This window comes from Eriocheir sinensis, chromosome 11, assembly GCF_024679095.1.
Source record: "Eriocheir sinensis breed Jianghai 21 chromosome 11, ASM2467909v1, whole genome shotgun sequence".
NCBI classification, from domain to species: Eukaryota; Metazoa; Arthropoda; class Malacostraca; order Decapoda; family Varunidae; genus Eriocheir; species Eriocheir sinensis.
Genome location: NC_066519.1, coordinates 19,358,310 through 19,383,309, shown reverse-complemented (window position 1 = coordinate 19,383,309; position 25,000 = coordinate 19,358,310). Strand labels below are relative to the sequence as shown.

General features: G+C 46.7%; 3 protein-coding genes across 5 annotated transcripts in view; all 3 read right to left on the bottom strand.

Annotated features, from left to right (window-relative positions):
- LOC126997027 (phospholipid-transporting ATPase IA-like) overlaps positions 1 to 25,000 on the bottom strand; it is a 96,265-nt gene that overhangs the window by 39,490 nt on the left and 31,775 nt on the right. Inside the window, exon 3 of one of the 3 annotated variants that reach the window (XM_050858057.1) lies at positions 801 to 830. In XM_050858057.1, the coding sequence (XP_050714014.1) occupies positions 801 to 830 (30 nt within the window). The other 2 variants (XM_050858056.1, XM_050858058.1) reach the window with 2 other exon arrangements.
- LOC126997153 (ena/VASP-like protein) lies at positions 7,513 to 8,412 on the bottom strand. The gene has a single exon (XM_050858203.1). It carries the CDS (start codon positions 8,410 to 8,412, stop codon positions 7,513 to 7,515), a length of 900 nt encoding a protein of 299 aa, XP_050714160.1.
- LOC126997028 (mucin-2-like) overlaps positions 8,618 to 25,000 on the bottom strand; it is a 61,221-nt gene continuing 44,838 nt past the window's right edge. Inside the window, exon 7 of the mRNA XM_050858059.1 lies at positions 8,618 to 8,755. The gene's annotated coding sequence lies outside the window, so the exon portion shown is untranslated. The remainder of the gene's footprint in view (positions 8,756 to 25,000) is intronic.

Genomic DNA, 25,000 nt, shown 5'->3' with positions numbered 1-25,000 from the left:
CAACAATAGAGTACCACCCACTTGCAGCAGCGCGATGATAAGGAAGAAGATATTAGCGTATTAGCGGAACAAGCAAACATGGACGATAAAAAAGTTAGTCAAAAAGATAAAGATAAACAATAGACATAGATATAGATAAGCAACATACAATAGAGTACCACCCACCTGCAGCAGCGCAATGATAAGTAAGAAGATATTAGCGTATTAGCGGAACAAGCAAACATCATGGACGATAAAAAAAGTTAGTCAAAAAGATAAACAATAGACATAGATATAGATAAGCAACATACAATAGAGTACCACCCACCTGCAGTAGCGCAATGATAAGGAAGAAGATATTAGCGTATCAGCTTAACAAGCAAACATCATGGACAATAAAAAAAAGCTAGTCAAAAAGATAAAGACAAACAACAGATATAGATAAACAATAGAGTACCACCCACCTGCAGCAGCGCAATGATAAGGAAGAAGATATTAGCGTATCAGCGGAACAAGCAAACATCATAGACGATAAAAAAAAGTTAGTCAAAAAGATAAAGACAAACAACAGATATAGATAAACAATAGAGTACCACCCACCTGCAGCAGCGCAATGATAAGGAAGAAGATATTAGCGTATCGTCGGAACTGCTCAAAGAGGAACATGGGCAGGAAGAAGAGGAGCTTGTAGCGGTACTTGGCGGTGCAGATAGCGTTGGAGCAGTATTTGAAAGGCTGCGGCTCGTTGAGGAACACCGTACGGAAGTCCTGGCCGCCCATACCCATCCCGCCTCCCCCGCCCCCGCCGCCCCCGCCCTCACCGTCACTCCCGACGCCGCCTGAGTCATCATCTGAAGGGGGAGAGGGAGAGAGAATGGGGTTAGTGGGTGACCGAGAGAAGGCTTTGACATCATTATCGTTTTTTTTTTGTGTAGATATTTTTTTTTCTTTAGAGTGAAGAAAAAGGAAAGGATAAACAATAACATAAAAAAGATATCCACTATCCCCCAAAAACAAAAAAAAAAGAGAAAAAAAGAAAAAGGAAAGTTTGACGTCATTATCGTTTTTTGTGGAGCTATCATTTTTTTTTTACAGTGAAGAAAGACGAAAGGATAAACAATAACATAAAAATATATCCACCATCCCGCCAAAACAATAAAAAAAAAGGAATATAATGGGTGCCCTAGAGAACGTTTTGCTACTCAACGTTTTCTTTATTATTTCTTGCAGTGTAACCATCTTTTGTTTTTAGTGAAGATGAAACACAAACACAATAATATCAAAAGAGTCCCCGAAATTATGCTTCTCCTCTCCCTCCTAAAAATAACTAAAGAAAAATGAGGGATATAAGGATTGACGAGGTATTTGTGATAGAAAACGGAAAATACTGAACGTTGGCAGAAAGAAAATGGGAATAGGCTATACTTAGGGCTATTTTCCACTTTGCCACGATTTTGGGTCTCTAAATTATAGTTAAGCAGATACTGTGGTTGATTTGTTCTCTGGAAAAAAGGGAATATAAGGAAAAAAAATAGAAAAACCGGATGGGGCAACAAGAAAATTTCCACGGTAAGTAGAAAAAAAATACACAACGAGGGAAATATTCGCAAGTTACCTACAAAAGATGGTAGCTTGGTACGGGCGAAAAAAAATCCAAAACAACGGGGAAATTTTGCTTTGGGAATTACATATTATATTATCAAAGGGTAAAAAGCTTAATTGAAATAACAAGAAGGAATATATATAAAAAAATAAAAGCTAAACGGCGCTATGCCACAGTGCGCAGGTATGTATCATTTGAAAAAAAATACATGACTGGAAAGAAAGAAAAATGTCAGAAAATACAAAAAATGTCAGAAAATAAAATGTCAAAAAAGAAAAAAAAGTCAGAAAAGAAAAAACAGGAAAGAAAAAATGTCAGAAAAGAAAGAAAAATGACAGAAAAGAAAGAAAAATGTCAGAAAAGAAAAAAATGTCAGAAAAAAGAAAAATGTTAGAAAATTAAAAAAATGTCAGAAATGAAAGAAAAATGACAGGAAAGAAAAAAATGTTAGAAAAGAAAAAAATGTCAGAAAAAAGAAAAATGTTAGAAAATAAAAAAAATGTCAGAAAAGAAAGAAAAATGACAGAAAAGAAAGAAAAATGACAGGAGAAAAATAATACAATAACAACAATGATACTAATACTAATACTAATAATACTAATACAAAACGACACACAGACTAAAAATGAGCTGTGACGCAAGACTTTCCAGTGTCCTCGCGAAACCATTTGGGGCATAAATAAACATTACATTTGCCAACGGTGCACAGCCGCGGCCCACACCTCTGCATCCTCAAATCTCTACAGAGGTCGCCGGGGAGGAAAATGTATGGAAATTAAGAGCCGTGCTGATGCTGGTGATGATGAATTTGGTTTTGGCATCTGACACCCGCAAGGAACGATACAACACTCTTCAAAACTCCTTTCTAAACATCTTTATTCACATTCATCTGCTCACACAACTAATTAAAGGTATACACATGACAGGTAACTAGGGGTATACAGGGAGTCTATTGCTAGGTATACACAGATCATCATATTGCTAACTATACATATATACTATTCTACGGTTTTCTATCTCGCCCATATCACAAGCTCTCCTTTCCTAGGCTATTCCCTTAAGGTCAGTTCCAATTAGACGCCATTCCCTATATACAAGCTTTCCATGAACCATTTTTACGAGTTAATGGATACTTTCAACACGCTAATTATCTTGGTTTGTAATAGTATGAAATTAGAAACAATAAATAAATGTGACTGGAAGTGTGTGGAATTCAATGAGAGCGAGATTTTTAGGATAGGTGATGTTTGGTATTGAGTTGGTAACGATTGCCATAATTATAGTAAGGGAGAGCTTGGACTAAGATCCTCTCTCTCTCTCTCTCTCTCTCTCTCTCTCTCTCTCTAACATGTAACAAAGGGCAGGAAAGGGTGGATAAATGCCGGTTTGGTATTAATGTGATTATGGGAGAGAGGGTTGTGACATGCTTGTGTGTGTGTGTGTGTGTGTGTGTGTGTGTGTGTGTGTGTTTTGAGGTAATCATTCGTCACTGGAGACAAAAGAAGGTGAGAAAGAAGGGGAGAGGAGGAGGAAGAGAGAGAGAGAGAGAGAGAGAGAGAGAGAGAGAGAGAGAGAGAGAGAGAGAGAGAGAGAGAGAGAGAGAGAAAGTGGAAGCAGGAAGGGGAAAGGAAAGAATAGGAAAGAGTGAAAGAAGGGAAGAAGAAGACAGAGGGAAAGAAATGACAATGAGGAAGGAGGAGAAAAAAAGGGAGAGGAAGAGGAAATTAATGGAGTGACAACGAGGAAGGAGGGAAAGAAGGGCGGAGGAGGAAGGGGAAAAGGAAGATGGATAGGAAGGAGGGATAGAAGGGGAGAGAAGAGAAAGAAGTGTCGACAAGGAGGGATGAAGGAGGTGAAAAGAGGGAATAGATAGGAGGGATAGAAGGGGAGAGAAGAGAAAGAAGTGTCGACAAGGAGGGATGAAGGAGGTGAAAAGAGGGAATAGAAAGGAGGGATAGAAGGGGAGAGAAGAGAAAGAAGTGTCGATGAGGAGGGATGAAGGAGGTGAAAAGAGGGAATAGAAAGGAGGGATAGAAGGGGAGAGAAGAGAAAGAAGTGTCGATGAGGAGGGATGAAGGAGGGGAAAAGAAGAGGGAATAGATAGGAGGGATAGAAGGGGAGAGAAGAATAGCGGTGCCGATGAGTGAGGGGGAAGGGAAAGGGGGAGGAAGGAGGAAAAAAGCGAGAACAGAGATAATGAAAAAAAGAGAAGCAATAAAATGAAATAATAAAATAAAAATGGAAGAAGAAAATGAGAATACGAATAAGGAAAAAAATAAGCAATAGAATAAAAAAATAAAAATAAATAAACTGCGGGAAAAATAAGCAACAGAATAAAAAATAAATAAATAAACTGCGGTGTGTGTGTGTGTGTGTGTGTGTGTGTGTGTCTGTATAGTGCCAAGTAATGCCACCAGAGGGCCACAGTGCCACAGGGGAAAGGCCACTAATGTTACAGAAGGTGATGGATCGACTACTGACCAACCGCCGCCGCCACCACCGCCTCCGCCACCATTGTTTACTCTGTACAAGCTAACACCGCATTTAGGCCCCGCCCACACGAGATCTTCAACCAGTAAGATTCCACCGACTCGAGCTTCCAACACTAAAATTTCACTGTCCTCAGCATTCACCAGTAAGATTTCACGGCTCCCAGCATCCACCAATCACGTGTAGTCTTGTTTAGGGAGTGGGCGTGGCTTGCTTTTGAAATGGCCAATGATATATGCTTGATCATGAAGGGGGCGGGGTTTGTTCTCGAAGCTAACGTGAACGGAATATATACCGGAATTTTCGCTATTGCTTCCTACTTTCCTTCCTTCCTTCCTTTCTCTCGTCTTTCCCTCTTTCTTTCCATTCTTTTTTTTCTTACTTTTTTACTTTCTCTCGCTATGATTTCGTTTGACTGAATCTTTGAAGGGTCGGTCGGTCTCTCTCTCTCTCTCTCTCTCTCTCTCTCTCTCCGAATAAAATAATAAAGCACGGAACCAATACTCAATCAATCGCTCAATCCAATCATCTATTAGGGAATAATCAATGACAAAAGGATTCATAAATGGATTCAAAGCCTCTTCCATTCTTCCCCAATCCTCTTACACTTCGCCCAATCCTTCTCTCTCTCTCTCTCTCTCTCTCTCTCTCTCTCTCTCTATCATACTAGCCAATCAAACTCGGTCCTCGACAATCCTACCCCCCCCCTCTCTCTCTCTCTCTCTCTCTCTCTTAAAGGCGAATTCCACTACCTATACCCAACAAGCCTTTCTCTCCTCTCTCACACTCACCCACGCACTAGGTCACTCTCTCTCTCTCTCTCTCTCTCTCTCTCAGGGGAGGGGAGTGAAAAATAATGACAGGTTGGAAGTAAAGGAGAAAGAGGAATAGAAGAGGGAGGGAGAGGAGAGGAAGAGAGAGGGAGAGAAGAGGAAGAGAGGGGAAAGGAGGGAAAGGGAATGAGGGGAATGGAGAAAGTGGAAACAATGAATGAGAATTTGAATTTGGTGGGCTAAAAGGGGAGAGGGGAATGTGAGGAAGGAGGAGGAAAATGAGAGAGAGGAAACTATGAATGAGGAGAAATATAATGAGAGGAATAGAGGAATGGAAGAGAGGGGACAGGGAGGGAGGAGGAGAGAGTGAAAACTATAAATAAGGAGTAAGATAAGAGAGAGGAGAGAGAGGAGAAACTATGAATGAGGAAATATAATGATGGAGGAAATGAAGAGGAGAGGAAAGGGGAAAAGGAGGAGAGAGTGAAAACTATAAATAATGAGTAAGATAAGAGAAAAGTGAGAGGAGAAACTATGAATGAGGAGAAATATAATGATGGAGGAAATGAAGAGGAGAGGAATGGAGGAAAGGGGAAAGGGAGGAGGAGGAGAGTGTGAAAACTATATATAAGGAGTAAGATAAGAGAGAAGAGAGGAGAAAATATGAATGAGGATAAATATAATGGCGGAGGGAATGAAGAGGACTGGAAGAGAAGGGAAAGGGAGGAAGGAGGAGAGGGTGAAAACTATGAATAAGGGGGGAGAGAGAGAGAGAGAGAGAGAGAGAGAGAGAGAGAGAGAGAGAGAGAGAGAGAGAGAGAGAGAGAGAGAGAGAGAGAGAGAGAGAGAGAGAGAGAGAGAGAGAGAGAGAGAGAGAGAGAGAGATAGAGAGAGAGAGAGAGAGAGAGAGAGAGAGAGAGAGAGAGAGAGAGAGAGAGAGAGAGAGAGAGAGAGAGAGAGAGAGGAGGAACCACAAGGCACGGAGAGGGGAAGGAGTGAAATGAGAGGGGAGGAAAAGGCAAGGGCATGGAAAACAGGAGGTTGAAAGAGACGGGGAAGGAGGAAGAGAGAGTGTGGAAACTATGAATAAGAAGTAAGACAAGAGAGGAGAGAGAGGAGGAATCAAAAGGCACGGAGAGGGGAAGGAGTGAGGAGAGAGGGAAGGGAAAGGCAAGGGCATGGAAAACAGGAGGTTGAAAGAGACGGGGAAGGAGGAAGAGAGAGGGTAGAAACTATGAATAAAGAGGAGATAAGAGAGGAGAGAGACGAGAAACCACAAGGCACGGAGAGGGGAAGGAGTGAGGAGATAGGGAAGGGAAAGGCCAGGATATGAAACACAGGTGGTTGAAAGAGATGGGGAAGGAGGAAGAGAGAGAGTGGAAACTATGAATAAAGAGGAGATAAGAGAGAGGCACTGAAAGAGGAGATCGATAAGGAACCAGAAGGGGATGGAGAGGGGAAGGAGGGAGGAGAGAGGAGATCGATAAGGAACCAGAAGGGGACGGAGAGGGGAAGGAGGGAGGAGATAGGGAAGGAAAAGGACAGGATATGAAACACAGGTGGTTGGAAGAGAAGGGAGAAGAGGAGGGAGAGAAGGAAAGGATGGAATAAATGGTGGCATAAGGAGGAAAAATGAGAGGGAGAGGAAAAGTGCCTGGAAAAGGGAAGGAGGGAGGAGATAGGGAAGGGAAAGGCCAGGATATGAAACACAGGTGACTGGAAGAGAAGGGAAAAGAGAAGGGAGAAGAGGAGGGAGAGAAGGAGAGGGTGAAAATAAAAAGAGAAGCTGAGAGAGGGAGGAGAGAAAAGGGCCTGAAAAGGGAAAGGAGGGAGGAGATAGGGAAGGAAAAGCCCAGGATATGAAACACAGGTGGTAGGAAGAGAAGGGAAAAGAGGAGGGAGAGAAGGAAAGGGTGAAAATAAAAAGAGAAGCTGAGAGAGGGAGGAGGGAAAAGGGCCTGAAAAGGGTAAGGAGGGAGGAGATAGGGAAGGGAAAGCCCAGGATATGAAACACAGGTGGTAGGAAGAGAAGGGAGAAGAGGAGGGAGAGAAGGAAAGGGTGGAAATAAGGGTGGAATAAGGAGGAAAAATGAGAGGGAGAGGAAAAATGGGCCTGGAAAGGGAAGGAAGGGAGATAAGGAAGAAGGCCAGGATATGGAAAACAGGAGAGGTTCTAGACAGCGCCCCCCCCTCCCCCTCCTCTGCCCCCTCAGCCCTCCCCGCCCCGCCCACCGACGCAACAGGCTGCCTCCAAAACGCTCCCTGGCACCCGTCGGAGGCTGTTCACCCCGCAGGACGGCCAGCCACCCTCTCTCTCTCTCTCTCTCTCTCTCTCTGTCACGGCCTCTCCTGTCTTGATGACTCAGGGCGCGCGCAGTCATCTGCGAGTGAAGGTTCGAGTAATGGCGGAAGGGGGGGGGGGGGGGAGCAGTGTGTGTGTCTGAGGCGGGGGTGGCGGTGTTCACGCCTCAGGCCCCGCGGGTTCACTGCCTCGGAAAGGCCGCTGTGCAAGGGTGGGGAAGGGCGATGCTACCATACACACGTAGTGCCCGGTACTCCAACTGTTCACACACACACACACACACACACACACACACACACACGGGGGACGGCGCGGCGGTGCTGGTGGGGTGCTGGGGAGGTGGTGGTGGTGGTGGTGGTGGTGCACTACACACAGGCGTGCGGGGTGCCCCTGGGTGCCCTGGGGATACCTTGCCGCGGCGTGAGGCGGAGGGAGGACAGCGCGGCGTGGCCCATACTGCTCCAGGACTTGCGGGGCGCCGCGAAGGACCTGCTGGAGAGGGAGCGCGCGGGCGGCGAGGCGGGCGTGACGCCGCTCAGCAGCACGCCCATGCTCTCCTGGCTGGCCAGCGGCGCCCACATCTCCGGGGTGCCCAGTAGCGGGTGGCCGTCGGTGCAGGAAGAGCGGGGGCTCCTGCTGAAGATGGCGCTGGGCCAGGGGCTGGCCAGACGCTCGCGAGACCGGGCGGGGTGGGAGGTGGCGGCGGGGGTGTGAGGGGTGTGATTGGGGGTGGGGACGGCCTCCTCAGTGTGCTCCAGCGCCGGGTTGTCGAGGCCCGTCGGGAGCGAGTCGGGCGTCGCCGCCAGCAGCCGCTCGTCGCTCCTCCGATCCACGTCGGGCTCTCCGCCGCCCCACGCCCCGCCAACGTCCCCCTCAAGACCAGGCACGCCCCGCGGCGGGCCATCCCCTCTTTCCGGGCCGTCTCCAGCATCAGGGTGGCCCGAGGGCTGCCAAGGGTCCTGCCGTAACGGGCGGGGCGCGGCGCCCCACAGGTCCCGTGGCCGTGCGGCGCCCCCTGCCCCGCCCACCCAGCGGTCCGCCGCCTCCGGGGCAGCACACAGGGAATGCCTCCCGCCCGAGGAGCGGCGCCGCGCGGCGGGGCGGGGCAGGGTATTGGCGGGGACTGCAGGCTGCGGAGGTGGCAGTGGGGGGGCGCCGCCGTCGCACTGGGGAGTGTCGGCGGGGCTGGGAGTGGGATGGGGGGGATGGAGCCCCGTCTTGTCGTCGTCGGGGTCCCGGGACTTTGGTGATGCCAGGGGCAACATGCCCTCACGCCCCCATCACGCGTATGCCCGACGCCCCACGCCAGGCGGAGCGGGGCGGGGCGGGGCAGCGTCAGGCTCACAGCACCACACAGTCCGCTGCACCAGACACGAACGGCACAGACGCCGCACACACGCGGCATAAACACGCCGCCACACTCATGCAGGCGGGGCGGGGCGGGGCTGGGAGCGGCGGGGTGTCGGCGCCGCCAGTCACCGCAGCGGCAGCCACGCCCGCGTCAGCACGCCACCAGCCACACCAGACCCTCGCACAGCCACACCACAGCCAGCCACTGCCCTCACGCGTTCACCGCCAGCACCAGCAGCAGCAGAGGAAAGCGCGTGCCTAGAGATGGCAAAATCTTACTGAACGGCTGCTGCTGCTGCTGCGCCGTGTGTGTGTGTGTGTGTGTGTGTGTGTGTGTGTGTGTGTGTGTGTATACGTACACCCTTTCCTTGCGTAAATAGCACTATATCAATAACACCCAACCACAAAGCGGCGAATCACAGACATGAACCGAAATAGATGTAATCAAGAGGAGGAGGAGGAGGAAAAGGAATGTTATGTTACTATTCAGGAGGGACTGACAGGGAATGATAAGCAAGGGAATGAAGCGTGAGAGCTATGGGACCATGCAAGCTTACTAAAGTCTACAGTTTGGGGCTCCAGGCAAGGGACTGAGGCTACTTATGAGAGCCCCCTCCCTCCCTTCCCCTCCCACTGAATTAAAGCCACCCTCCCAATGTCGAAAGGCATGGCATGAAAGGGGCCTGAGTAAATACTTTCTTTAAACCCGTACGTGGCAAGTTCTCTCTCTCTCTCTCTCTCTCTCTCTCTCTCTCTCTCTGTGTTTGAAAAGGTTAGCAAAGGTGAACAGAAATACACCCGCCCCCTCGCTGTGTGTGTGTGTGTGTGTGTGTGTGTGTGTGTAATTCACCACGGCCTGATCACGAGTTGAACTCGCTTGCGCCAGCAGGTACCTTCCCGACATGCTCATTTAGTCGATCTCTGGGTACTGCCAGGACCTCACACATCACACACCTCATCCCACTTGCTCAAGGGGGGACAGTAACCACTCCTAGTCAACAGAAAGAATCCGGCCTGAGCGGGCTCGAACCGTCGCCTGTTTTGCCGTGAAGCCTTACAGCGCGGCGCTCTAGCCGATTGAGCTACTGGAGGAGGTGTGTGTGTGTGTGTGTGTGTGTGTGTGTGTGTGTGTGTAATCCCTCCCCCTCCCCCCCAAAAAAAAAACCGCCCCCCACAATCACACTACAAGTCAAGGAGGAGGAGGGGGGGCACCGAGGTGAAAGATGAGAAGGGATGAAGGATGAAAAGCAGACGAAAAGATTCTCTCTCTCTCTCTCTCTCTTACGTAAGCTGAACCTGTGTACTGTATAATCCCACCGTTACGAAATTAATAGAAAATGAAAATAAACAAAATAGAAACTAAGGCAAATAATAATAATAATAATAATAATAATAATAATAATAATAATAATAATAATGACACTTCAGGATTGCCAACATAAACAATACATAAAAGGGTAATACTAACGCTTTCCACACGCTATTTACATTCAGCTCTCAACTCCATTCACAATAACCTCGTCAATAAGCCCCTCCCCCTTCCCCTCTAAGTGTATATCATTGGCCAATCAGCAAACAGGCCACACTCCCTCTAAAAATCGGTCTGCATGTAATTGGTGGATGCTGGGAAAGGTCAACTCCTCTCGGTGGATGCGGGGAAGGGCGAATCTTATTGGTGAATGCTGGGAAAGGTTAACTCTTGCTGGTGGACGCTGGGAAAGGTGGAATCGTACTGGTGGATGCTGGGAAAAAGGAGGTCTTATTGGTGGACGCTAGGAGGGGTGAAGTCTTATAGGTGGACGCTGGAAAGGGTGAAATCTTATTGGTGGATGCTGGAATAGGTGGAATCTCGTTGGTGGATGCTGGGAAGGGTAAAATCTTATTGGTGGATGCTGGGAAGGGTAAAATCTTATTGGTGGATGCTGGGAAGGGTAAAATCTTATTGGTGGATACTGGGAAAGTTAAAATCTTATTGGTGGATACTGTGAAAGGTAAAAATCTTATTGGTAGATGCTGGGAAAAAGGGTACATCTCATTGGTGGATGCTGGGAAGGGTGAAATCTTATTGGTGGATGCTGGGAAGGGTGAAATCTTATTGGTGGATACTGGAAAAGGTGAAATCTGGTAGGTGGATGCTGGGAAAGGTGAAATCTTATTGGTGGATGCTGGGAAAGGTGAAATCTCATTGGTGGATGCTGGGAAGGGTGAAATCTCATTGGTGGATGCTGGGAAGGGTGAAATCTTATTGGTGGATGCTGGGAAGGGTGAAATCTTATTGGTGGATGCTGGGAAGGGTGAAATCTTATTGGTGGATGCTGGAAAAGGTGAAATCTGGTAGGTGGATGCTGGGAAAGGTGAAATCTTATTGGTGGATACTGGGAAAGGTGAAATCTCATTGGTGGATGCTGAAGGGTGAACTCATTGGTGGATGCTTGAAGGGTTAAATCTTATTGGTGGATGCTGGAAAAGGTGAAATCTGGTAGGTGGATGCTGGGAAAGGTGAAATCTTATTGGTGGATACTGGGAAAGGTGAAATCTCATTGGTGGATGCTTGGAAGGGTGAAATCTCATTGGTGGATGCTGGGAAAGGTGAAATCTCGTAGGTGGATGCTGGGAAAGGTGAAATCTCATTGGTGGATGCTGGGAAGGGTGTAATCTTATTGGTGGATGCTGGGAAAGGTGAAATCTCATTGGTGGATGCTGGGAAGGGTGAAATCTCATTGGTGGATGCTGGGAAGGGTGAAATCTCATTGGTGGATGCTTGGAAGGGTGAAATCTTATTGATGGATGCTGGGAAAGGTGAAATCTCGTAGGTGGATGCTGGGAAAGGTGAAATCTCATTGGTGGATACTGGGAAAGGTGAAATCTCATTGGTGGATGCTTGGAAGGGTGAAATCTCATTGGTGGATGCTGGGAAAGGTGAAATCTCGTAGGTGGATGCTGGGAAAGGTGAAATCTCATTGGTGGATGCTGGGAAAGGTGAAATCTCATTGGTGGATGCTGGGAAAGGTGAAATCTCATTGGTGGATGCTGGAAAGGGTTAAATCTTATTGGTGGATACTGGGAAACGTAGAATCTTATTGGTAGATGCTGGGTAAATGGCGAGATCTTATTGGTGGTCGTTAGGTCGAGGTGGGAGGAGGTTATTTTCGTTATTAGTGTAAAAACAGAGAATACGCCTTGCCCCTGTGTTCACCTTCGTATCATTTACCAACAGGGGGGGGAGGGGAGGGGTTCGAACACATGCTTCACACAGTAACACATATGAGACTCGAAGCGCTAAACACCTTCTCCCAAAACGTGTGTGTGTGTGTGTCTGTGTATGTGTGTGTACAGGTGTGTGACGCGAGTATTGGAAATCATTGAGCCAGCCAGGTGAGAAGACAGGGGGGGGGGGGGAGGAGGAGGAGGAGGAGGAGGAGGGAAAGGCAGGGAGGAAGGAGGATAGTGGGGAGGGAGAAAACGGAAAGGTGAGGGGAAGGGAATGTGATTGAAAGGGAGAGGAAGGGAGGGAATGGAAAAGGAAAGGAAAAGAAGGGAATGGAGAGGAAGGGAATGGAGAGGAAGGGAAGGGGATGAAAGGGGAAGGAAGGGAAGGAAAAGGAAGAGATGGAATGGAAACGGAAGGAAAGGAAATGAAAGGAAAAGAAGGGAACGGAAAGGAAGGCAAGGGGATGAAAAGGAAAGGAAGGGAAGGGAAAAGGAAGGGAGGGAATAGAAAAGGAAGGAAAGGGAATGAAAGGAAAGGAAAGGAAGGGAACGGAAAGGAAGGCAAGGGGATGAAAAGGAAAGGAAGGGAAGGGAAAAGGAAGAGAGGGAATAGAAAAGGAAGGAAAGGGAATGAGAGGAAAGGAAAAGAAGGGAATGGAAAGGAAAGAATGGGAAAGAGAAAAAGGAGAGAGAGAGAGAGAGAGAGAGAGAGAGAGAGAGAGAGAGAGAGAGAGAGAGAGAGAATGAATCAGACAGACAGACACAGACCCCAGGAATAACATCATCCTTGTATATAATTATTGGTTAGGCTTCACCGCGGACCCACGAAGCAGCTCTACAACGGGATAGGAATTACTCGAGGCTGCAACAACGCGCTAAAAAAAAGGCAATCGTTGTGTGTCGCCGCCTTATCCTGAACGACTCGAGCGACTATATAGGGTTCAGGGACAGGAATTACTCGAGGCTGCAACAACGCGCTATGAAAAGGAGGCCATCGTTGTGCGCCGCCTTATCCTGAACGACTCGAGCGACTAGGGTTCCGACACCTCCCACATCAATTCCTCTCAACTTAACCCTGCTTTGCCTTCTCAATTCTCCTCCAAACACTCCCTCCATTCCCACTCACATGAATACTCTCTCTCTCTCTCTCTCTCTCTCCATTCTTTACTTCTCTTTTTCATTCCCTTCCCATTCTTTCCCTTTCATCCCCTTCCCTTCCTTTCCATTCCCTTCTTTTCCTTTCCTTTCATTCCCTCTCTCTCTCTCTCTGACGCATCCACCTCTCATGTTAGCTATTTCAAAAGGTTGCAAAGATTAACCAGATTCTCATGAGTTGTTGTTTTTTCACGTTAATAGTACAGAAGCTTTGTCACAGCGGGCTTTTTTTTTATTATTGTTTCCTTTTTTGTGTGCCCTTGTGCTGTCTCCTTTGCTGTAAAATAAATAAATAAATAAAAAAAACGTGGAAATGCCCCAAACTACGTCTTCTCAAATGTGTGTGCTTGGGCGTTGAAATGTTCAAAATATGGCCCTCAACATTTACGTTTAAAAATAGACTACGACGGGGCCATTTAACGCAGGTGTTCACGTATACCTGGATGACTTCACTAACGACTATCACTTTTTTTTTTTTTTTTTTTTTACCAATGAATAACCCGAACCTTGATATAACGGCCAGGGCCCGAATTTACAATTAATCTTAAACCGCTAAGTTTGACTTTAGGGCGAGTTTAACTTTATTCTCCATCTTATCCCTAATAAGTTGATCTTAGCTGACGGGATATTTTAGGCGGGCCCAAACCCGTCTTAAGGAGCCTAAGTCGAACTTCAGTCGCCAAGATGGCCGAACGTCAACAAGCCCGTCAGCGCCTAGAGAAGACTTTTCAAGCGAAGAGACGTTCTGAATACTTTGAGTGACGCAGAACTATTGAAACGCTACAGACTGGATCGTGCAGGAGTACTGTTCGTAACGGATTTGGTGAGAGGGGCCCTGCAAAGCCCTACTTCAAGGAGTTGTGCATTGACACCCGAAAAGAAAGTAATTATTACACTGCGTTACTTAGCAACGGGGAAAATGCAGATGTGTAACAGTGATGATCTTGGTCCATCACAGTCGTCAGTAAGCAAAGCGATCACCGATACCCTCAAGGCACTTACACAACCAGCCATACTTGTCCAATTCATTCGATTTCCTCGCACCGTCCCTGAAATCCGAGAGAAACAACAAGAATTTGTGCAAGTTGCAAACTTCCCTGGCATTGTTGGTGTAATAGATTGCACGCATGTCAGGATACTGGCCCCCAGGGAATATGAAGCAGACTATGTCAACAGGAAGAATTTCTATAGCATAAACACACAATTAGTGTTCGATGCCAAATATAATATTCTTAATGTTGTAGCTAATTGGCCTGGGTCCACTCATGATGCTCGTATTTGGCGTGAGAGTGGCCTCAAACGCATGTTTGAGGATCATCGTATACCACCGGATTCATGTCATCTATTAGGGGACAGTGGCTACCCTTGCAGACGGTATCTGTTGACTCCCTTCCCTCTACTATGTGTAGAGTGTGGCAGTCTCTCCAATTCACTCCCCTTTTCCTCTTGGGAGAAGTGAAAGCGGCAATATTTTCCATGATTACTTCGTCAGAGGGTGGGTGATGCAGGAATGAGGAAGACGAACAGGAACGCGTGTCCGTGTTTACATTCAAGAGAAAAAAAAAAAGAATATCACCTTGCGCGGATGATAAACGTAACCTTTATTTTATAAATACTACCTTATTATGCCCATATTTCTGAAGTATATCATCATATAACATTGATAAAGTAGTATTACTACATATTCAATCACTGAAGTGTTGAAATTCTGCAATTTAAAAAATACATCTTTTGCCAGGACAAATTTTCATACTGGATCAGCTGTTGAGTGAAGTTGAACTTATTTTTTCATTTAAGCTCAGCTATAAGTTAAACTTGAGATTCAGTGGAACTCTTAAGTTAAAGATTAAGATTAATTGTAAATTCGGGCCCAGTCAGTTTAAGCGAGACGACGCAATATGGACATCAGCATTTTTTTTTCTCAATGTTATTCGCCACTGAAACAACCTTCCTGCACAAGTATACGTGGGAAAATTATCTCTTCCTTTAAATCGTTTCGGCCGTCACCTCGCTGCGTCATAAGTGAACTATAAGGAACGAACGTGAATATCAAGAAAGTAAGTTTTTTTTTACCCCTGAACTAACTCGAACCTTGATATAACGGTCAGTATGTTAAAGCGAGGCGATAAAATTTAGATATCGGCAGGTTTGTTTGTGTTTTCCAGTGTCATTCGTCACTGAAACAACCTTCCTGCACAAGTATACGACGTGCGAAAATGATCTCTTCCTTTAAGTCGTTTTGGCCGTCACTTTGTTGCGTCATAAGTGAGCTGAACGGCCCCGCACGTAAACAGCAAGTGCTTTAATCTGTTCCGCATGTCACTGAAGAACACGATGAACTGAATGAACCACTAACGAAGCCAGACTCTTTGTTAGCTAAGGATATTAAGTTGCCTTCTCCTCTGTTTCTAAGCTTCCAACTCTTCTGTATGTTACCAAATCCATTGTATTAACTCACCCCACTGATTTTTTTTTCCATATAGATTTCCAGCACATCCCACATTAATTTATCTCACCTCCACCTTCCTTTCCCTTCTCTATTCTCCTCCACACACTCCCTCCATTTCCACCCACATCAATTTTTCTCTCCTCCACCCTCCTTTCTCTTCTCTATTCTCCTCCACACACTCCCTCCATTTCCACCCACATCAATTTTTCTCTCCTCCACCCTCCTTTCTCTTCTCTATTCTCCTCCACACACTCCCTCCATTTCCACCCACATCAATTTTTCTCTCCTCCACCCTCCTTTCCCTTCTCTATTCTCCTCCACACACTCCCTCCATTTCCACCCACATCAATTTTTCTCTCCTCCACCCTCCTTTCTCTTCTCTATTCTCCTCCACACACTCCCTCCATTTCCACCCACATCAATTTTTCTCTCCTCCACCCTCCTTTCTCTTCTCTATTCTCCTCCACACACTCCCTCCATTTCCACCAACATGCATTGCTCTTTCCTCACCCCTCCTCTTCCACCTCTTTCTTCCACCATTTAAACCCACATCAATTCCTCTCACCTCACCACTCTTTTTCCCTTCTTAATTTTCCTCCACACATTTTTATTTCCATCCACATTAATTCCTCTCGCCTCACCCCTCCTCTTCCATCTCCTCTTCCTTCCATTCTACTCTATTTAGAAGCAGTAAGTAGCGGGCTTTTTCTTTTTCATTATTGTTTTTTTTATTGTTTTTTTACGCCCTTGCACATCAATTCCTCTCCCCTCACCCCTCCTCATCAATCTCCTCTTTCTTCCATACATTTCCACCATTTACATCCACATCAATTCCTCTCCCCTCACCCCTCCTCATCAATCTCCTCTTTCTTCTATACGCTTTCATCAATTCAATCCACATCGATTCCACTCACCTCACCCCTCCTCATCAATCTCCTCTTTCTTCCATACATTTCCACCATTTACATCCACATCAATTCCTCTCCCCTCACCCCTCCTCATCAATCTCCTCTTTCTTCCATACATTTCCACCATTTACATCCACATTGATTCCTCTCCCCTCACCCCTCCTCATCAATCTCCTCTTTCTTCCATACATTTCCACCATTTCAATCCACATCAATTCCTCTCCCCTCACCCCTCCTCATCAATCTCCTCTTTCTTCCATACATTTCCACCATTTACATCCACATTGATTCCTTTCACCTCACCCCTTCCTCTCCTCTTCTTTTTCCCTTCCACATATTTTCATCGTTTCTACCTACATCAATTCCTATCAACTCACTCATCTACTTTTTTTTTTTTTACTTCATTCGTACTCCCACAATTCAGTCCCTCACATCATATCACTCCTCCCTTCTCCCTCCCGTATTTATCTTTCGTCCCCTTCTCCCCCTCCCCCCCTTCCCCTCTCTCTCTTCTACCAACCAATCCCTCGCGGCCGGAGTCTAGACTGAACTATCTCGCCGTCTGGACACAGTACGAGGAATGACCTATATCTATTTTTCATTATATTCTTCTCTCTTAATTAGATAGTTAATGAGAGAGAGAGAGAGAGAGAGAGAGAGAGAGAGAGAGAGAGAGAGAGAGAGAGAGAGAGAGAGAGAGAGAGAGAGAGAGAGAGAGAGAGAGAGAGAGAGCGAGTGCTGATGATGCTCCTTATCAAACAATGGTTCCTCTTATATGAGGTGCTTGGCTCTTCAGGGCGGGGCTTATTATCATTGGGCACTAAGAATAGGTGAAGATTATGATTATGTGGAGCGTGTGTGTGTGTGTGTGTGTGTGTGTGTGTGTGTGTGTGTGTGTGTGTGTGTGTGTGTGTGTGACTGATGGAGGAAGAGAATGATGATGAGTGTGGGGAGGAGGAGAGAAGAAGAGGAGGAGGAAGAGAGAGAGAGAGAGAGAGAGAGAGAGAGAGAGAGAGAGAGAGAGAGAGAGAGAGAGAGAGAGAGAGAGAGAGAAGAGAGAGAAGAAGAAGAAGAAGAAGAAGTCAAGAAGGAGGGGTGGTTTTAGGGGAGGTGGAGGTGGAGGAGGGGGGCTTAGGGGGACTTGTGGGCGGAGCTAAGAAAAGGTGAAGGAGGAGGAGGAGGAGGGGATGAAGAATGTGGAAGCGAGAGCGGGGGAGGAAGGAAGAGGAGGTGAGGAAGAAGGAGTGTGACTGATGGAGGAAGAGAAATGATGATGAGGAGGGGGAGGAGGAGGGGAAGAAGAGGAGGAGGAGGAGGAGGAGGAGGAGGAGGAGGAGGAGGAAGGCTGATGATGATGAAGGAGGAGGAAGAGAAGGAGGTATAACAGGAAGGGAAGAGGAAGAGGAGGAGGAGAGTGAAGTATAATAGAAGAAGAAGACGAAGAAGAAGAAGAAGAAGGAAGGGTGGTTTTGAAGGAGGTGGAGGTGGAGGAGGAGGAGGTACAGCAAGAGAGGAAGAAGAAGAGGAGGAGGAGGAGGAGGAGGAGGAATGGTGTTGGTGAAGTAGGAGGAAGAAGAATGATCGTGAAGAAGAGGAAGAGGAAGAAGAGGAAGAGGAGGAGGAGGAAGAGAGGAGGTGAAGAATGTCTAAGGGCGTGAGGAAGTGCCGTGAGGAATGATGGAGGGAAGGAGAGATGGATGGAGGGAAGGAGAGATGGATGGAGGAAAGAATGGAAGAAAGTGAGAAAGATGGAGGAAGGAAGGGGAAGGAATGAAGGATGAAAGGAAGGAATTGAGGAAGATGGAGGAAGGAAGGGGAAGGAATGAAGGATGAAAGGAAGGAATTGAGGAAGAAAGAGGATGGGAGGGGAAGGAATGAAGGATGAAAGGAAGGAATTGAGGAAGATGGAGGAAGGAAGGGGAAGGAATGAAGGATGAAAGGAAGGAATTGAGGAAGATGGAGGAAGGAAGGGGAAGGAATGAAGGATGAAAGGAAGGAATTGAGGAAGATGGAGGAAGGAAGGGGAAGGAATGAAGGATGAAAGGAAGGAATTGATAAAGATGGAGGAAGGAAGGGGAAGGAATGAAGGATGAAAGGAAGGAAGTGGGAGAGATGGAGGAAAAGAGGGAAAGGAATGAAGGACGGAGGAAAAGAGGGGAAGGAATGAAGGATGAGAGGAAGGAAGAAGCGAAGAATGAGAAGGAAGGAAAGACGAATGGGAGAGAGATGGAATCGATAAAAAAAGCAATAGATAGACGAATAGAAAGGAAAATTGAAGATAAAAGGAAGAAATGAAGGAATATAGAATAAGGGCAAGAGGAGGAGGAGGAGGAGGAGGAGGAGGAGGAATGCTAGTGATGATGATGAAGAATTAGGAGGAGGAGGAGGAGGTATAACAGGAGAAGAAGAAGAGGAGGAGGAGGAGGAGGAAGAAGGTTGGTGGTGATGATGAAGAAGAAGACGAAGAAGAAGAAGAAGAAAAAGAAGGAGGAGGAGGAGGAGGAGAGTGAAGAACAATATAAGAAGAAGAATGAAGGATGGAAGGAAGAAAAAGGAAGAGAAAAAAAAGATTAGATAAGGAAACGAGTCTGAAAGAGTAAAATTAATAAAGGCGAGAAAGAAGAAGAAGAAGAAAAAACAAAGATTGAAAGAAAGAAATCAAAAGGGAGAGAAAGAAAGAAAAGGTGAAAGGAAGAGACTAATAAAGAACGAGAAAGGAAGGAAAAGCTGAAAGACACGAATATATATAAAAAAAAAAAGAAGACTGGAGAATAAAGAAAGAAAAATATAAAGAGATAAAACTGACGAGATGGAGGAAGGATAGGAGTGAGTGTGAACGATGAAAACGAAAACGAAAGAAATAAAAGGAAACAGGAAAAAGGAGGAAGATGAAGATGAATAGGAGAGAGAGGAGAGAGTGTAGAAGTAACAGACGAGAGGGTGAGGAAAGACGACATGAAAGTGAGTGAGTGAGTGAGTGAGTGAGTGAAGGAAGGAGGAGGAGAAGGGAAGCAAAGGAAGGGGTACAGAGGAAAGGGAAGAAAAAATGCATAGGGAATTGGTAGGTAAGGTAAGGTAAGGTAAGGTAAGGTAAGGCAAGGCAAGGCAAGGTAAGGTACGGCAAGTCAAGTCAAGGCAAGGTAAGGCAAGGTAAGGTAAGGTAAGGTAAGGTAAGGTAAGGTAAGGTAAGGTAAGGCAAGGTAAGGTAAGGCAAGGTAAGGTTAAAGTAAGGTAAGGGAAGATAAGGTAAGGTAAAGTTGAGAAGAATAAGGAGAGAAGGGACGCAAAATTTACCTCGGGAAGTAAGGTAAGGTAAGGTAAAGTAAGGTAAGGTAAGGTAAGGTAAGGGAAGGTAAGGTAAGGTAAAGTAAGGTAAGGTAAGGTAAGGTAAGGTGAGGTGAGGAGAAGAAAAGGGAGAAGCAAAATTTACCTCGGGAAGTAAGGTAAGGGAAGGTAAGGTAAGGGAAGGTAAGGTAAGGTAAAGTAAGGTAAGGTAAGGTAAGGTAAGGTAAGATAAGGTGAGGTAAAGGTGTGAGGAGAAGAAAAGGGAGAAGCAAAATTTACCTCGGGAAGTAAGGTAAGGTAAGGTAAGGTAAAGTAAGGTAAGATGAGGGGAAAATGGAGGAGGGAGGAAGAAAGTGAAAGTAAGAGGAAAGCTAAAACCACGAGTGAAGGAGAAGGTGGAGGAGGTGGAGCAGGAGGAGGAGGAGGAGGAGGAGGAGGAGGAGGAGGAGGAGGAGGAGGAGGAGGAGGAGGACGGGTGTTGGTGAAGTAGGAGGAAGAAGAAGAATGGTGAAGGAGAGGAAGGGGAAGAAGAAGAGGAAGAAGATGGAGTTGCAAAGTCTACCTGAGAAAGTGGGCAAGCATAAGGTAAGATGAAGGCAGGTGAGCTACTGAGGTAAGGGAAGAAAGGTAAGGAAACATGAACGGAAAGGAGAGGTAGGAGAACAGGTGTGGGTAGCAAATTTTACCTGAGTGAGTGCATACCTGCGTTACCATATTATCGTACTCAAAACATTACATTTATCAGTTCCAGGGCCCAAAACTCTCCTACTCACACAGATAACGAGATTCCAGTTAAAGTTATCGATAAAAGCGTTACTTATTGGTGTTTGTTTGCGATAGCTGTGTCAGAAACCGGGTAGGAAATTTTACCTGAGTGAGTGCATACCCGCGTTACCATATTATCATACTCAAAACATTACATTTATCAGTTCCAGGGCCCAAAACTCTCCTACCCACACAGATAACGAGATTCCAGTTTAAGTTATCGATAAAGGCGTTACTTATTGGTGTTTGTTTGCGATAGCTGCGTCAGAAACCGGGTAGCAAATTTTACCTGAGTGAGTGCATACCTGCGTTACCATATTATCGTACTCAAAACATCGTATTTATCAGTTACAGGGCCCAAAACTCTCCTACCCACACAGATAACGAGATTCCAGTTAAAGTTATCGATAAAAGCGTTACTTATTGGTGTTTGTTTGCGATAGCTGTGTCAGAAACCGGAAAATACAATGAGCTGCGGGGCTGAGTACGATAATTTTGTAACGCTGGTGCATACCTGAGACTAATGAGGGAAGGTAACGTAAGGTGATGTAGAGGGAGGAAGGAGAGGACGGAGGTGGGAAGGAGAGGGAGAGGGGAAGAGAAAAAAGGAAGAGGTGGGAGGGAGAGAGGGAGGGAGAGGGGAAGAGAAATAAGGTAGGTAAGGTAAGGAGGGGAGAAAGGGAGAGAGGTGGGAAGGAGAGGGAGAGGGGAAGAGAAAAACGGAAGAGATGGGAGGGAGAGAGGAAAAAGAAGAGGTAAAAAGGTAGGTAAGGAGGGGAGAGAGAGGGAGAGGGGAAGAGGCAAGAGGTGGGAGGGAGAGAGGAAAGAGGGAGAGATAAAAAGGCAGATGAGGTAAGGAAGGGAGAGAGGGGAGAGAGAGGCAGGAGGAAGAGAGGAAAGAGGGAAAGAGGGAAAAAGGCAGGTAAGGTAAGGAGGGGAGAGAGGGGAGAGAAAGGTATAGGAGGGAGAGAGGAAAGAGGGGAGGAAATAAGAGGTAAGAAGTCAGGGAAGGGAGAGAGAAGGGAGGAGATAACAGGTACTAGGGGAGGTGAGGGAGGGAGGTAAGAGGGTGGCTTGCGAGGAGAGGGAAGGAGGGAGGAGGATAGAAAAAGTGAGAGGGAGGGAGGGAGGGAAGAGGGTGGCTTGCGGGGAGAGGGAAGGAGGGAGGAGGATAGAAGTGAGAGGGAGGGAGAGAAGGAGGAAGGTGGATAGAGAAAGTGAGAGGGAGGGAGGGAGGGAAGAGGGTGGGCTGGAAAACTCATTACCTGTTAAGTGTATACCTGAAGAAGTTACCGATGAAATTAAATATGATAATAGAGTAAGAGGAGAAGGGGTGGGGAGGAGAGAGGAGGGGAGGGGAGTCAAGAGAAGGGGGGAGGAGGGAGAAGAGGGGAGGAGGGAGAAGAGGAGAGAAGGGAGAAGAGGGGAGGAGGGAGAAGAGAGTGAGAGTTATGAGACCAGGTGAGGGGTTCCAATAATTACCTGGGGAGCAAGGTGAGAGAAGGCAGGTAAGTTAAGTGCAATAAAGAAGATCCAAGGAAGTTGCTGATAAAATTAAGTAAGGCAACAGAAGACGAGGAGGAGAAGAGGAGAGAAAAGGTAAGAGGTAAGAGAAAGGTAAGAGCAGGTAAGGGGTGCCATATTTACCTAAGGAAGCAAAGGTAGTTAGGTAAGGTGCGAGAGAAGGGAAGAAGATTTGAAGAAGGGGAAGGAAAGGGAAGGAAGGGAAGGTAAGATGGAAAGGGAAGGTTAATATCAGGTAAGGGGGTGCAAGATTTACCTAAGGAAGCAAAGTGAGAGAAAGTAGTAAGGTAAGGTGGGAGAGGAGAGGTCTGAAGAAGGGGGAAAGGGAAGGAAGGGAAGGGAAGGTAAGAGGTAAGGGAAAGGTAAGAACAGGTAAGGGGTTGCAATATTTACCTAAGGAAGCAAGGTGAGAAGGGGTAGTTAGGTAAGGTGTAAGGGAAGAGAGAGAGAGAGAGAGAGAGAGAGAGAGAGAGAGAGAGAGAGAGAGAGAGAGAGAGAGAGAGAGAGAGAGAGAGAGAGAGAGAGAGAGAGAGAGAGAGAGAGAGAGAGAGAGAGAGAGAGAGTTCAAATTTAAAAAAAGATGAAGGGAGGGAGGTGCAGAAAAGAAGGAAGGAGGTTAGAAGAGAAAAATGAGGAGAAGAGGGAAGAGAAGGCAGAGCAGAGATTCGGTAGTGAGTGGAGGAGAAGAGGAGAGAAGTGGTAAAATAGTGGGTGAAAAGAGAAGAGTGGAAGGTGGTAAGAATCGACAGGTGGAGAAAAGATAAGGGAAGGTAAGGTAATGCAAAGGGGGAGGGAGAGAGGGAGAGAAGTGGGAAGGAGAGGGAGAGAGGAAGAGGCAAGAGGTGGGACGGAGAGAGAAAAGGAAGAGGTGGATTTTTATTTCTTTTTATTTTTTTACAGCAGAGGAGACAGTGCAAGGGCGTAAAAAAAAAAGGATGAAAGGAAGTGGATGAAAAGTGGAGATGGAGAAAGACTGAAGTGTGTGAGATGTGAAGGATGAATTTGGCGCGAGGGAAGGAACGAGAGAGTGACAGAAGATCAAGTTTAAATAAGTCAGAGAAAAGACAGGTGAGGGGATGCAAAATTTACCTGTGTGTGGGGAGTAAGGTAAGGTAAGGTGAAGAACGGGGAGGTATTGACTACTGAGGGAAGGGGAAGGACAGTAAAGATGAGGTAAGCGAAAGGGCAGGTGAGGGGAAGCAAAATTTACCTGTGTGTGGGGAGTAAGGTAAGGTAAGGTAGAGAACGGGGAGGTATTGACTACTGAGGGAAGGGGAAGGACAGTAAAGATGAGGTAAGCGAAAGGGCAGGTGAGGGGAAGCAAAATTTACCTGTGTGTGGGGAGTAAGGTAAGGTAGAGAACGGGGAGGTATTGACTATTGAGGGAAGGGAAGGACAGTAAAGATGAGGTAAGCGAAAGGGCAGGTGAGGGGAAGCAAAATTTACCTGTGTGTGTGGGGAGTAAGGTAAGGTAAAGAACGGGGAGGTATTGACTATTGAGGGAAGGGGAAGGACAGTAAAGATGAGGTAAGAGAAAGGGCAGGTGAGGGGAAGCAAAATTTACCTGTGTGTGGGGAGTAAGGTAAGGTAAGGTAGAGAACGGGGAGGTATTGACTATTGAGGGAAGGGAAGGACAGTAAAGATGAAGTAAGAGAAAGGGCAGGTAAGGAGTTGCAAAATTTACCTGTATGTTACCTGGGGAAGTTAGGGAAAGGGAGGTGAAGAAGGGGAAGGGAGAAAGGGGAATGAAGGTAAAGATGATGGGGAAAGGGAAGGTTACCTGGGGAAGAGGTTGAAAGGGGAGGGAGAGGGGATCAGTACGCGCTCTAAAAGGGACAGGTGAAGGAACAGGTATGGGGTGTTGCAAAATTACCTGTGAATGCATACCTGTGGAAGAGTTTGTGAAGGGAGGGAAAGCGAATTATATCAAGCCTTCAGTGGGCCAGAGAGACAGGTAAAGAGTGTTGCATAATTACCTGTGAATGCATACCTGGGAAACTGGACATGAAGGGAGGGAAAGGGAATTATATCAAGGTTTAAGTAGGTCAGAGAAAGACAGGTAAGGGGGTTGCATAATTACCTGTGGAAGAGGCTGAAAGGGGAGGGAGGGAGGATTAGTACAAGCTCTAAAAGGGACAGGTGGAAGAACAGGTAAGGGGGTTGCTAAATTACCTGTGAATGCATACCTGGGAAGAGGATATGAAGGGAGGGAAAAGGAATTATATCAAGCTTTATGTGGGTCAGAGAAAGACAGGTAAAGGGGGTTGCATAATTACCTGTGAATGCATACCTGTGTTAGAGGAGGAAGGGAGGGGAGGTGAATTCAGTAAAAAGGGAAGGGGGTACTTATGTAAAAGGGGAAGAGGGAAAAGGGTAATACATCAAGCCTTATGTGGGTCAGAGAAAGGACAGGTAAATGGGTTGGATAATTACCTCCGTGTGTACATACCTGAACAAGAGTATGTGATGGGGGTGGGTGGCGATTTCTATTAGAGGGGGGAAGAGGGGAATCACGTAGAGAGGGGGAAAGGTGAATAGACCAAAATTTAAGTAGGTCAGAGAAACGACAGGTAAAGTGGTTGCTAAATTACCTGTGTGGATGACTACCTGAGGAGAGGCTGTTAGGGGAAGGAAGAGAGGATTTCCGTAGTGGGTGGGGAGTAGAAAAGGGGTAAGTAAGGGGGTTGCAAAATTAGGTAAGAGGGGAGGGGATTTCTGTAGTGGGTGGGGAGCATAGAAATGGGCAGGTGAGGGGTTGCAAAAGTAGGGGAGGATGGGGAGAGGGGATTTCTGTGGTGTGGGTGGGTAGCAGAGAAATGACAGGTGAGGGGGTTGCAAAATTACCTGGCGTGGGTGCATACCTGAGAAACTGTAAGGGGAAAGGGGGGAGGAAAAGGTCGTAAGGGGAAGGGGGAGGAAAAGATCGTAAGGGGTGGGGGGGGAGGAAAAGGTCGTAAAGGGAAGGGGAGAGAGGGGATTTCTATAGTGGGTGGGGAGCATAGAAAAGGCACAGGTGAAGGGGGTTGCAAAATTACCTGTGTTTGTGCGTACCTGGATAAGACTGTGAGGGGAGGAAGAGGGGAGAGAAAAAGGCAGAAAAAGGGGACGGGGGGCGAGGGCACGTCTATAGTGGGTGGGGAGCATAGAAAAGGCACAGGTGAAGGGGGTTGCAAAATTACCTGTGTTTGTGCGTACCTGGATAAGAGT

Bases quoted from the DNA above. Each gene is read 5' to 3' on its own strand.
- LOC126997153 (XM_050858203.1), bottom strand. From the start codon at position 8,412: ATGTTGCCCCTGGCATCACCAAAGTCCCGGGACCCCGACGACGACAAG.